At 45.5% G+C, this 13,253-nt stretch overlaps 1 protein-coding gene across 4 annotated transcripts in view; it reads left to right on the plus strand.

Moving 5' to 3' along the window:
- The window catches only part of crebbpa (CREB binding protein a), a 41,771-nt gene that overhangs the window by 11,369 nt on the left and 17,149 nt on the right, over positions 1-13,253 (plus strand). For 3 of the 4 annotated variants that reach the window (XM_020641324.3, XM_065954045.1, XM_020641325.3), the window contains exons 3-11: positions 2,614-2,778; positions 4,441-4,705; positions 8,158-8,271; positions 9,188-9,448; positions 9,963-10,062; positions 10,180-10,314; positions 11,126-11,243; positions 11,345-11,516; positions 13,018-13,080. In XM_020641324.3, the coding sequence (XP_020496980.2) occupies positions 2,614-2,778; positions 4,441-4,705; positions 8,158-8,271; positions 9,188-9,448; positions 9,963-10,062; positions 10,180-10,314; positions 11,126-11,243; positions 11,345-11,516; positions 13,018-13,080 (1,393 nt within the window). The remainder of the gene's footprint in view (positions 1-2,613; positions 2,779-4,440; positions 4,706-8,157; positions 8,272-9,187; positions 9,449-9,962; positions 10,063-10,179; positions 10,315-11,125; positions 11,244-11,344; positions 11,517-13,017; positions 13,081-13,253) is intronic. The other variant, XM_065954046.1, reaches the window with a different exon arrangement.

Here is a 13,253-nt window from a genome sequence, read left to right on the forward strand (position 1 = left end):
AAATAAAATAAAAAAAAGACATACAAACAAGAGGGGAACTGTGGTACGATACAGTTTTGCCAGCAGATTTAGACAAAAACAAACAAAACAAAAGGAAAAGGGTCAGTAAATAAAATGAATGAATTAGAGGGACAAAGTAAGTAAATGAGCAAACAGGACAAAGAAAAACATGGGGACAGTATAGTAACAAAATTGTAAAATAACACTGGTGGGATAGGTGGGATCGATTTTTTGTTATTTGTTTGTTTTTCACTTTGTATGGGTGCTAACATGATGATTGCCAAATCTTCTGGATTTATCTGAACAGTCCCCATGCACAGACTTAAGTTAACCATTTGTTTACCACACATAGACTTCACCTGGGGGGGCATGCCCAACTATATTTGTCGACCATTCTTCCATTTAAAAAAATAAATAAAAATAAAATAAATAAATCCGAATGAGATCTCCATCTGAGATCGCTAAACTAAAAGACGATTTCCTTCAGTCTTTCCTTCTCTTCCATGTTTGGAGCAGCGTCGGATGTTCTGTCTCTGCAGGTGATCAGAGAGAGGAAGTGACGTGCGCTGCAACATCCTCCTTTAATGGATTAATTTTGTATGTAAAAATACGCCCCCTCATGAGAGACTCAAGGACGCGTTTTTGGAGCTGCTGTGCCTGGAGCGAAGTGTCTCCGTTTGATTGGGTCTTAGGATCGTCAGACGCAGACGCACATCCTTCAAGAAGAGGGTACGATGACAAATCCATCCTGCCAATAGCTGGTCCCGTGCTGAGCTGACACGGTGCCAAAGCATTGGTTTTGGGTTTGGAGTACACTCAGCACAGTCATCCTGGCACCGTGAGGGCCCGCTTTGGCAGAGGGGGTCTTGTAGTGACAAATTGATGGTAACGTGTCGGTGGAGCTGCTGTTGGCACATTAGGGCTGTTTTTATAATTAAAGGTGAATAATGACCCTAAAATAAATCATCATAATGTCAGACCCGTACAGATCAAATGAAACGTGTCTGTTGTTGGGGAAAAATGCTGACCGTGTTGTTTATAGAGAACGTTAATCTTAACGCTACACATAGACTCTTTAAAGAAAATGGACTTGGACACACCGTGATGTCACTTAAAGATTCCTCGACTGAATGTTTGAAGCCTAGAGTTTGGTGTTTGTCTGTAACCATGTTGGGCTCTGGAGCTAGTAGTTACCAGGGGTGCAAACTTGTCACCTTTCGGCGAAATTCGCCGTTTTGGATCCCAAATAGGTCATTTGTGTGATTCATTTAGATCTGCAATAAAAACATTTGGAGGAAGGGGGTGGGGGGTGTTACTGTGACTGCAGTCAGAGCGCGAGCACTCAACACGCCATTGCAATCATTACAACGCTGTCGGCACGAACCCGTCCGCGTTGTTACAAAATCTTGGAGGTACACAGCTGGGTCCGCAGACCCTCCTCTCGCAATTGCGCAATATCGTCGCGCCGGCCAGAAGCATGAAACCTGATTCAATGAGTCTCAATGTGCAGCACATGGCTAATTTACACAACGTTACTTCTCCGTGAAAACACTGTGGAAAGATTTCTGTTAAACATCCTGTCTGATCTTATTTACTGTTTGTTAGCTATAGGTAAAGATGATGAGAGGAATGTGTGCTAGCTGAAGGTAACTTCATACAGTTTTCTGGTTCATTATTATCTTAGGCAACATTAAAGTGACAGCTGATCAACATGTGTAATAAGAGAGGGAATATAAACTTAACGAAAATCAGCAGGAGCAAAACATCAGGTTAATATATTGATAATGTTACATATTTAATGATAGAAGATACAATATTGCCATACTTGATGACTGTATTATGATGCTCTCTCAGACTCTGCTCTGAGAGCTACCTGCATAGTGACATCCTTCACATCACCCCTTAGTGGAACATGGTAAGCCCTGTTTTGCAAATTCACTCTCAATCCTCACTCAAGGTTGGGAGCACAGGTTTTTCATGTTTCACTGAAGCTTTATCAAAAAGTTAAAACAGAACATAAATATAGACAAGCAATTGTGTTTTTCTTATTGTTTGCTTCTTTAGTCTGAATTCTAAAATCGTCTATAAATTCACATTTTAAAGCTGATATTTTTAAAAAATCTTCCTGGGGGAGCATGCCCCCAGACCCCCCTAGGAGGTTTGGATCCATGTCACTTTTGTCATCCCTGATGAGTTTGCACCCCTGAATTACTGTATGTGTAGTAGAGATGGGTTTTTACAGTAATCTGAATACCGTTAAAAAGAAGAGCCAGACACACACAGACCTCCTGGTAGTGTTTTAGTCAAGACCACACTAACTAAGACCAGGACAGACCTTAGACCAGCGTGCTCAGGTCGCCGCCACTGGTGTTGAAGTAAACCTGACCTTAGTGGGAGTGGCCTGCGGTGCTGTGCATTCTGGGATTTGGTGTCTTTCATCCACATGAGCCAAAAAGACACTTTCTGCCTTTTCTCGGCCAAGAAGGCACCAACTTCAAAATGTATTTCACATTTCTACTACATATATGACCCAATGTCAATACAGATTCATGTTTCAACAGGTGAAGTATCTCTTTAACTTTTCCATCATCCGTCTCTCTTTCGCTCTCTCAGATGGGCCTGGGCAGTAACGGTGGTCCGTTTGGGGCCCAGCCCTACGGTCAGGGTGCCACAGGACCCGGCCAGCAGCAGCTCCAGAACAAGGCTGCCCTCGCCAACAGCCTGCCGCCATTCCCCAATGAGCTCAAAGGGGCCGCTGTGACCAGCGTGCCAAACATGGTGAGTGCCTGTTACTCTTTATGAAGATGTTAGATGTGATGCACGCTGAAGAGGTAAAACTTCTCTCAGCAGGTCAGAACCACTCGTGAGGCTTATTAGTCATCAGGTGCTGTTAACGATAACGCTGACCCACTGTTGCAGACTGACCCTAATTTTTGGGCTCAGGAGAAGATTTGAGAAATATTTTATTTCTTCACCAATTCAAGTGTCACGCAGTAACCATAGCAACCTATCAGAGGCGGACACCAGCCTGATACAAAACACAACGATCACAGACTTTTAACAACGTGTATAAACTATTCTACAGATGTCAGTTTTTATTATTTACTGATGGAGTCAGCAGCTTCCTCCTTCAAAATGAAATAGAGCAGCTTCCTCCTTCAAAATAAAATAGAGCAGCTTCCTCCTTCAAAATAAAACTCAGACTTCTCCGAAAGTGAAGCTGCTCCATCGTCCCTTCTGGGCCTCCATACATGTGTGGTGGTGACTGTGTCTGCAGAGACCCTGTCAAACACTGGCGGTTAGCTTGTGCTAGCGTGCGTTAGCATGCGTTAGTAAACGTACACACTACGTCCTGCAGGGGGCAGGGCTTCTGGGGGGGGATGAGCCCAGGAGTAGGGGCCCAGTTTGAATGTTGTTTTTAAGAACTGCTGCTGACTCCACCTTTCAGGTAACTTACAAACATGAACACGTGTCTCTTCATGCAGGCTACAGGTTTGTTTACTTTGTCGTCTTTCTGCTGCAGCTCAGGCTGCCAGAGCTGTCAATCAAACATGAGCTCAACACGCTGCTGTTGGAATAGTTAACTTTGAAAACATAATACAACAGTTGGTCCTGACGCAGGAGTCTGATTGGACGAGAGGCATTCCAGGAGTGCCTCATGTGTGCATCATGCCAGATGATTCTGAGTGTTTGGATTAATCTCGACCTACAGACCCTTTTATTAAACTGGCTGCATGATAAATTAAATCTTGAAAATAAATGTTCATCAGACCAAGGAGCTGGTCTGCGGTCGCCATGGAGACAAAAGTAGAGAGAGTGCAGGAGGATGTTTGGGTTGCTTGGCAACAAGTCAGGACCTGTAGACATGAATTAAAGGAGAGATGTCAGAGTGGAGGCGCTGGTATCCTTGTGGTTAGTGAGTCCTCAAAGTGGCGTTCTGGGTTCAAGTATGACCTCTGGCTTCATCCCCCCCCCCCCCCCCCCTTCTCTCTCCCTGATTTCTGACTAAAGGCCTAAAAAGCTCCAAAGATCAGCCTGTAAAGATGGAGTTGTAGTGATGCTGCTTCTGAGTGCCCGAGCAGTCCTGGCATCTCTCCCGCCATGAGACCATACTTTGGTCTGCACTGGGACTTCAACTTTAAAAAAGACCAAAGGAAAATTCTACCGGGTGCAATTATTATTTAAAAATGGAGAAAAGAAAAAGCTCTGACATTTTATATTAATAGTAGACTTTATTTGGCATGGACATCACAGGTACATTGGACGAACCAGATGCATTGTTTAAGTGTTTTAGCAAGTTCTCAACACCTGTCCACAGAAACAGATCTTCAATCTATGATAACGTAATGCTTTATGAACTAGTTGGAGTTATTTTAACCACTAAAATCCCACAATGGTGTGTTTAACTCATAACAACATTTGCTTTGTTTCCCCGTGCAGCAGCTCCAGCAGCAGCCACAGCAGCAGGCGATGCTCCCCCTGGCTGCAGGCGGAGGCGTGGCCGTGCCTTCTGCTGGTCCTACTGCAGACCCCGAGAAGCGCAAGCTGATCCAGCAGCAGCTGGTCCTGTTGCTTCATGCGCACAAGTGCCAGCGACGAGAGCAGGCCAACGGCGAGGTGAGGGCCTGTGCCCTGCCTCACTGCCGCACCATGAAGAACGTCCTCAACCACATGACCCACTGCCAGGCCGGCAAGTCCTGCCAGGGTGAGTCACAACTATACATGTTTTTATATATATATATATATATATATATATATATATATATATATATACACTTCTCACTGATGTTTGGAGATCTCGTAAAAATAAAGGTTTGGGGCGCTGGTGGCCTAGTGGTTAGTGTGTGCGCCCCATGTATGGAGGCTATTCCTCCAAGCGGGTGGCCCAGGTTCAAATCCAGCCAGTGGCTCCTTTCCCACATGTCATTCTCCCTCTCCCTGATTTCCAACTCCATCCACTGTCCTGTGCCCCCCCCCCCCCCAAAAAAAAAAAAAAATCTGAAAATAAAGGTTCAAACTGTCTTCCTGCGCTCAGTGAAGTCTACTACGGTCTGTTTATGTGCAGCTGTGTTGCTCACTTTGTGAAGTTTGCTCTCCTACTAGCTACAGAACGATAATCAAGCTCTCAGCCTGCAGGGAAAGTTCTGAAGTACCGACAGCTCGAAAGTCATGCTACCCACCTCCGCTGAATCTATCAGTCAGTCCAGCTCTCCACAAGCTTTATTTACTGACCAGTAAACCACCGATTGATTTAAATGCTGCATGATGACCTCATGACGGAGAGAAGATGGTAAAAAGTGGCGCTGCCTGACTAGTCTGCGTCGCTATGTTTCCCAGCACAGCTTGCAATAGACAATGAACGGGGAGGAATTTTCAATCACATCAGGTGGCGTGCAGTGTGTGCATTTGTCAGTATTTTATACTGGTATACTGGTCACAGCTGACTTTATAAATGGAAAGTGCGTCCTCTACAGCGGGTTTTACGCGAAGTGAAGACTCTGTTTTTAGCAGTTTTTTGTCTTATATTGCGCAAAGTTTAAAAAAAACTTATGTTTCTGGATCCAGTTTAAAATCTTTATCTGATCTCAATGACGGCAACACGCCCGTGCATCCACCTACTTTTAGACCTCAGACTGGGGTCCAAACACCCACCTGGGGGAGGGGTTACTGCCCTTTGTGATGTCATGAAGGGAAAATGTCCAAACCGCCTGTTTGAGCACACATTTTCTGTGAAGTGGAGCAGGGAAGAGGATGGACTTTTCTCATCATTGGGGGGTTTGTAGACAGACTAGAGAAACATTAGAGTTAGAGGAACATGGAGAAACATTTACAGAATATGTGACCATTAGAGGTTGGGGAAAAAAATCGATTTATGTAAAAATTTAGATTCTTCTCTTCTAAGATTTTAAATCAATTCATAACTCTTTTTTTGACTAATCGATCACTCCCTGCTAAGTGCTAATGCTAGCTCTTTAACTCTGTAGGATCAAAAATAGAGCTACAAGAAATTCAGCCAGTCTCACAGATGACTGGAGAAGATCCTGAAGTATGAACTAATTAAAAAAATAGACTTTGAATCCATTGATCAATCGTTTTGAATCGAAAATCGAATCTGAATCAAATCGTGAGACACCCAAAGACTCCCAGGCCTTGTGACCACGTGTGTCTACTTGACCGTCTCAGTCCGCTCTCCCTCCCTCCCTCCCTCCGCTGGTTCTCCTCCTCTTGAACCCAAGGAGTCCCTGCTCCTCTCCTTCCTGTCCAGCGTTTCTGTGATGAAAAATTCCCCTCGAGCTTCCCTCATTGAAATGTTGCTCCATGTCTGCTCTCTGGCCTTGGAACTGGAATGCTTAAGTTACGTTTCAGAGGCCGAGGTGTGTTCAGTGTGAAGGAGTCCATGGTTCTGCTCCCCCGCCTGCCAGCTCATTTCCTCTCGGCTTCATGCTGCCACTGAAACAACCGTGCAGAGAGATTTTGTTCCTGAACTCGAGTTATCGTTGCGGTTTCAGATTTATCTGATGTCTGTTGGCTCGGTTGATTTTCACCCAAGGCACCCTGCAGTTAGCGGTGTGACTGGTGCTTGGATTGGCTTCGCTCCTCGCTCTGAGGCCTTCTCTTTGTTCTTCACCACAGACTGAATCTACAGACAGCCACCGTCATCAACGCCCTGCTATCTCTGACTGCTCGCCAGCAGCGTTGGCGTTCTCACAGAGATAATAAAGTTAAATTGTGTTTACTTGTGCAAAGCCCTCGAAGCCAAGTAGTAATTATTTAAAGAGCGAGAGAGGCTTAATTTAGCACATTAGCGTAGCATGAACTGCAGCGCCTCACTTCCTGCAGGAACGCACATGGGAATAAGGTGTGGCGTCCTGTCACACCGAGCCGATCAAAGGCCCCTCAGAAGGTGTAAATGTGTGCCGTTAGCTGAACCTGGGATCTGTGAGGTTTCAGTTCTTTAGTTTCTCTCTTTAGCTGGCCGACCATATGTCTCACTTCCTGTTCAGAACCGATATCCTTTCCTAGACTGTTCCTGGTTCTCACCAGACCTCTAGTCCCACGCTGTCATCGTGTTCACTCAGCAAGTTTGAATGAAGATCGATGTTTCATCTATTTTATATACTTTAGAATCTGCTGTACAGGACGCACTTCTGATACCCATCTATTAATCTATGAAGTCGGCTGCATCCTTTATACCGGTATAAAATACTGAGGCACGCGCCGTCGTTACCGTGAGTGCAGCCCTCGCCACCACACACTGCACGCCACATGACGCAATTGAACATCCCCTCCAGTTCATTGTGTTTTGAAGATGTACTGGGAAACAAAGAAACGCAGACAAGGCTGGAAGCACCATTTTTTAACATCCTTTTTTTTTTTTTTTTTTTTTTAAAGATTTATTTTTGGGGCTTTTTGTTCCTTTAATGGAGAGATGGGCAAGTGGATAGAGTTGGAAATCAGGGAGAGAGAGTGGGGAATGACATGCGGGAAAGGAGACACAGGTGGGATTCGAACCCGATCCGCCCGCCTGGAGGACCACAGCCTCCATATATGCGCCCCTATCGTGGTTAATTTGAATCAAACGGGGGTATACTGGTCAGTAAATAAACCGTGTTGTGCTGGACCGATTGAAAGACAACGAGTGACCAGTGGAGGTGGCAGGACAACACGAGAGACGTAGGTCTGTCCATCAAAACGTTCAGAAAGAGAAGACCGCTGCACATAAACCGCACGCCATGAGCTTGTGAATTTGCATGCCCCTTTGTGTTGGATGTCAGCATCATGAACCAACCGTCACTGTGAATATACACGTGTATATATATATTATTTAATTTAAATGATCAATATACGCACTTATATTTATGTAAACACTGTAATTTACATCTTAATTGACCCATCTGTGACGTAACTGCATTTTTCTTATTATCATGTTACTTCAGCATCTTTTGCACTATTCACCACTGCACTGTTTCATGTTTAGTCATGTAAATATTAGTCTTTTCTTATTATGTTTATTGTTGATATTTAATGTTGTACCTGTACATAAGAGAGCACAGTTCACCGAAGTTAAATTCCTTGTGTGTGTAAGCATACCTGGACAATAAATCTGATATTGATTCTGCTTTATGAACCCTTTTTTTGTCTCCTTTCCCCCTGCAGTGGCTCACTGTGCATCGTCCAGACAGATCATCTCCCACTGGAAAAACTGCACGCGGCACGACTGTCCCGTCTGCCTGCCGCTCAAGAACGCCAGCGACAAGCGCACCCAGCAGCGTGAGTACAAGCAGCCGCCTCTGAACATCGTCTCAGCTGAATCAGAATTGCATCCAGACATGTCAAGCTTCTGGTTTGTCTCACAAAGTCCTTCGTCTTTATCGTGGTCAGATGTGCTTGAATCTCTCCTCAGCCGGGGGAGTTTGTGTGTAGAGTGTGTGTGTTATGTTTTGACGCTCAGGATGGTCAGCCAATTTATTTTCTAGCTTTGTGCTCCTGAGCGATGTGTAAAAAGCACTGTGTGAGTAAGAGTCCTGCTGGGTTTGTGATCTGACACACAGGAGGGCTTAAAAGAGGGATGAGAGTGCTGAGCTGCCGGCTGTTACTCCCAGTTACAACTGGGCGGAGTTTGACGCCCAGGCATTAAAACGGTTTCTCTCGCTCCGTCCATGCAAACATCGTCACAGGCTCACGGCTCTTCTCTGCCCTACCTTCCTGTTCATCCTTCTCTGTATAACTTTGCTCACCCTTGACTCCTCTGCGCTCTAAAGTTTCTATCACTAACAGCGCTGCAGTGTTGGGCCGTCCCTATGTGGCTCACATGTTAAAGAAGGCATCCAGTTAAAGATACTGGATGCCTTCCTTCTTTGTTCTGACTCGTCTGATATGTGTCTTTCTACAAACTACAATCTTTTAACCACAATCAAAGTCTGAACCTGGATAAATATGCTGATGCTGTTTCCCCTGCAGGCGTTCATACATATATTCAGTCCGCTGCTGTTTGAAGCGTTCAGCCTTTTAGCATACTCACCGTATGCTGCTGTCTTATGACTTCATCCTGCCCCAGGTCAAATTGTGAACGCATGTGTATTTGATTCAACCTGCTCTACTCCAGGTTTTGGCACACAGTAGAAACATGTGTATGTGTTTAGGTACTGTAGCTGGTGCTAGCTGACTGCTCCGTCTCTCTCCACAGCCATGCTGAGCTCCCCCAACACAGGCCTCCAGAACCCCATGGCCTCAGTTGGTGTGGGCCAGCCCAGTGCTCCCACCATCAATACCTCAACCCCCATAGACCCCAGCTCCATGCAGAGAGCCTACGCAGCACTTGGGCTGCCCTACAGCAGCCAGGCCGCGGGGCAGACCCAAGCTCAGCAGGCTGCAGGCCCAGGACAGACCGCAGGCGCCCAGAATGCACAGGCCCAGCAACAGCAGCTCAGACCCATCAATGCACTTGGTAAGTCCAGGACGATTGTTCTCCTGTATTTTATGAGCAGTTAAAGAAACTTTAAAGAAGATTTTTTTCACACATGAACCTTTAACTGTATAAACAGATGGAGGACGTGTCCCCACTTCCTCCTCTACTTTGCTACTGGTGCACACAGCAACACAGGAGTCTCATTGGTCAACAAAGCTGTCAATCATGGACATCATTTAAACCTCTTTAGAGCATCAAAAAAACTGATTTAAAACTATCAAATAAGAGGACTTGAACAAATCAGCGGGGTGATAACAACCACGCTTTAAAAAAGTTTGCCTCATGTCCCTCCTGCTAACATGGAGGAGGCGGGGTTTATGACCTATACGGTCAAAACTGATTGGCTAGTGTGAGTGCGCCCTTAGAGTGTGTTTGTTGTGTCGACTGCTCTCCAGGTGGAGTCGTGGCGGCCTTTTTTAAAACCTCTCTATGACTGAGCCTGGTGATAATCATCACTTCAAGGCTGTTTGCTCACAGCGTTTTGTATTTACAGGTAACCAGATGGCTCTCGGAGGAGCGGCGATGGGTGTGGCCGCTTCAGATCAGACGAACCTGCACACAGACTCGCTTTCCAACACACTCAACACTAACAAGTGAGTCCTTGAACAACTGTGCATCTTTATACGCTGAATAACATGACGACTACCTGTACAGGTTTACTCGACTTAATGCTCATCTAACCTTTGACCTTATGCTTCTTCCACCTGCAGTCAGCTGCTGTCAGACGGTTCTGTGGGCTCGATGGGAAACCTCCCGACAGCAGCACCCATCTCTGCCACGGGCACCCGGAAAGCGTGGCATGAGCATGTCACTCAGGACCTGCGAAATCACCTCGTGCACAAACTGTAAGCTCATTCTGCTGCTGGAGACGTGTTTGTTTTAGAGTGCATGATCACAGACTATTATAGACGATCACAGATGATCACAGACTATTATAGACAATCACGGACTATTATAGACGATTACAGACGATCAGAGACTATTATAGACGACCACAGACTATGATAGACGATCACAGGCGATCACAGACTATTCTAGATGATCACAGTCATCTTAGAGCTGCTTTCACACCTGCACAAATCTGAGAGCTGAATGTTTCTCTCTTTATCCGGAGTTTCTCCTCCAGCCTCCTCGTATTTGTTCTGCAGAAAGTCAGAGTGAGCTGATGTGAGAACGCAGCAGGATATAATCAGGAGAATTCACCTGGAGCGAGTGGGAGGGGGTGGTGACGTTTATTTCCTGCGATCGCTGCACGACTATAGACTGTCTGCACGCCACCTCTACCATCTCTGTGCTCTAATGAACCTGCTGCATTAGTTTTCCTGTTCTCCAGTATGTTCTTCTCCACTCTGCAACAAATTGCATTTTTGGGGACTTGTAGATGCTTTAAAACTCTTCCAGTTCAGCATGTGCATCAGGCCTGGTGAAAAATATGATTTTTGCTCAATAGCGTCCCCCAGAGAGGATACTTTAGCCGATTCTGTTGAACTACACAAAGCAATGATATAAAGACAGATTGGAGTGTTTGTGTGAAAACAGCTTCAGCTCTCTGTTGACTAAACTCTCAGGAGTTCTTAAAGTTTAGACGTAGAAGTTGCCATACATATATATATGTGTGTGTGTTATAAATGTTCGAATCCTGTTCTTCTGTGGCAGAGTACAAGCCATATTCCCGACCCCTGACCCTGCAGCGTTGAAGGACAGAAGGATGGAGAACCTGGTGGCATACGCCAGGAAGGTGGAGGGGGACATGTACGAGTCGGCTAACAGCCGGGTAGGTCTTAACTCATCACGGCCGAACATCAAGCTTACCGGAAAGCATTAATTAGTATAATTCTTATGTTCCATCTTCTTCTGAATCTCCCCCCCCCCCAGGATGAGTACTATCACTTCCTGGCTGAGAAGATCTATAAAATCCAAAAGGAGCTGGAGGAGAAGAGACGCTCGAGGCTACAAAAACAAATCATCAACCAGGCACCTCTGGCGGCCCAGGGGACCCAGCAGCCTGGGCTACCCCAGACCAACGCCTTCAGCCCGAGGCCTCAGAGTGAGTACAGCGCGGATACCATCTCTGATGATTAGTTTCTGTAAAACTCGGACTAATCTGCATACTCGTGGAGAAATCTAAGTGCCAAGTTTACATGTGTTCATGGAGGTTAGGAAAGAGGACTCTGCTTTGCTGACACGTCGACCCTCAGGAGATCACTGATGCTGATTACATTACGATATGAGGATCTGTCAGTCTGTAGAGATTCAGGTTATGTTTGGTCACACAGACCAACAAAAGCAGTTTCAAACGAGGTGTGGTGGGGTGTATCTCGGGCCCAGAGTAGTGACGAGTACTGTAAAATCCGGTATATAAGATGTCTGTTTTGAATATTTCTTATATAGAGAAAAAAAAGTTTAAACTGTCTTACTGCGTGACATTTTATATTGTGTTCAGCGATGTCTACAATGTGCAGTTTCTGTACAGCTGTGTCGCTCTTTTAGTTCTGTTTGCTTTCACTTTGTGGAGTTTTCTCTCCTACTAGCTACAGTACGGTAGTCGAGCTCTCAGCCTGCAGGGAAAGTTGTGAAGCACAGACTCCTAGCTTGCGAGTCTCACTGCCCGACTCCACTGGTCACTCTTTAACTTTAATATAGGACTCTTTCAATCAAAAGAGCACTCCACAAGGTTTATTTACGGAACAGTATACCACTGTTTTCTGTAAATGCATGATAATGACCTCGTGAGGAAGAAAAGATCTGGAAAAAGTCACGTAGCCAGCCTGGTCTGTGTCGCCGTCTTTCCCAGCACAGCGTGTACTCAGCTTTCAATACACAATGAATGGGGATGGGTTTTTAATCACGTCAGGTCGCAGTGATAGGGGCTGCTGCACCCGCTGTAATGACGGCGCGTGTTTCAGTATTTTATACTGGTATATTGGTCGCACCGCTGTATAAGACACAGCCAAGATGAAAAAATAGGTATTAAAAGTGCTTCTTATACACCGGATTTTACGGTAGTTTGAAAACATCTCTCTCGACCGCTTGAATCAGCAACACCTCCTCTGTGATGTAATCGTTGACAGCATTTGTTATTTGTTGCCGTCTGTTTCTCTTCTCGCTGAACGACTGCAGAAGGTTGAGCGAGCAGGTCGTCTGCTCGCTCCCAAAGCTTTCCATATTCTTCATATTCTGCATGCTGGTTAATTTGAAGGTGAAGAAAGACGTCGTCTAATCGCCGCCTTCAACAGGCTCTGCTTCCCGACATAGTCTGTAGATTGACGAGATCGGTCTTTTAAAGGCTAGCCCCCTCCTCTCGAGTGAGGAGGATCGATGTCTAGAAGTGAAATCTAATGACGTCGACCCTGAGGCTGCTGGTGGTTGTTTACGTATTTGAACCCTTAGCCATGCAGGCAGCTACGCTAGCTTAGCTTGTTGTGATGGGTGAACACTGCAGATGTTCTCGTTGTACGTTGTAGTCCGTCCTGCTCGGTGTGATCAGGCGGTGAATGTGTGCGTGCTCACAGGTTTTGAGACGATGTTTGTTCTCTCTTTCTTCACAGACGGACCCGTTCCTCTGCCCAACATACCAAACCAGATCATGAATCGCATGCAGGTTTCACAAGGTACAACTACCATATCAAATGTTGCATATCGCCTCATACAGCACTGACGTGGAACTGCTCGTTCGATCTCAGAAACTTAAGCTGCTTGTAAATCGACATGTGTTTAACTTTAACTGAAAACTTATTTTTAGGCGTAAAGTAACAAAATGATCTATGCCACATAGTGATGGTGG

This window comes from Labrus bergylta, chromosome 1, assembly GCF_963930695.1.
Source record: "Labrus bergylta chromosome 1, fLabBer1.1, whole genome shotgun sequence".
Taxonomy (NCBI): Eukaryota; Metazoa; Chordata; class Actinopteri; order Labriformes; family Labridae; genus Labrus; species Labrus bergylta.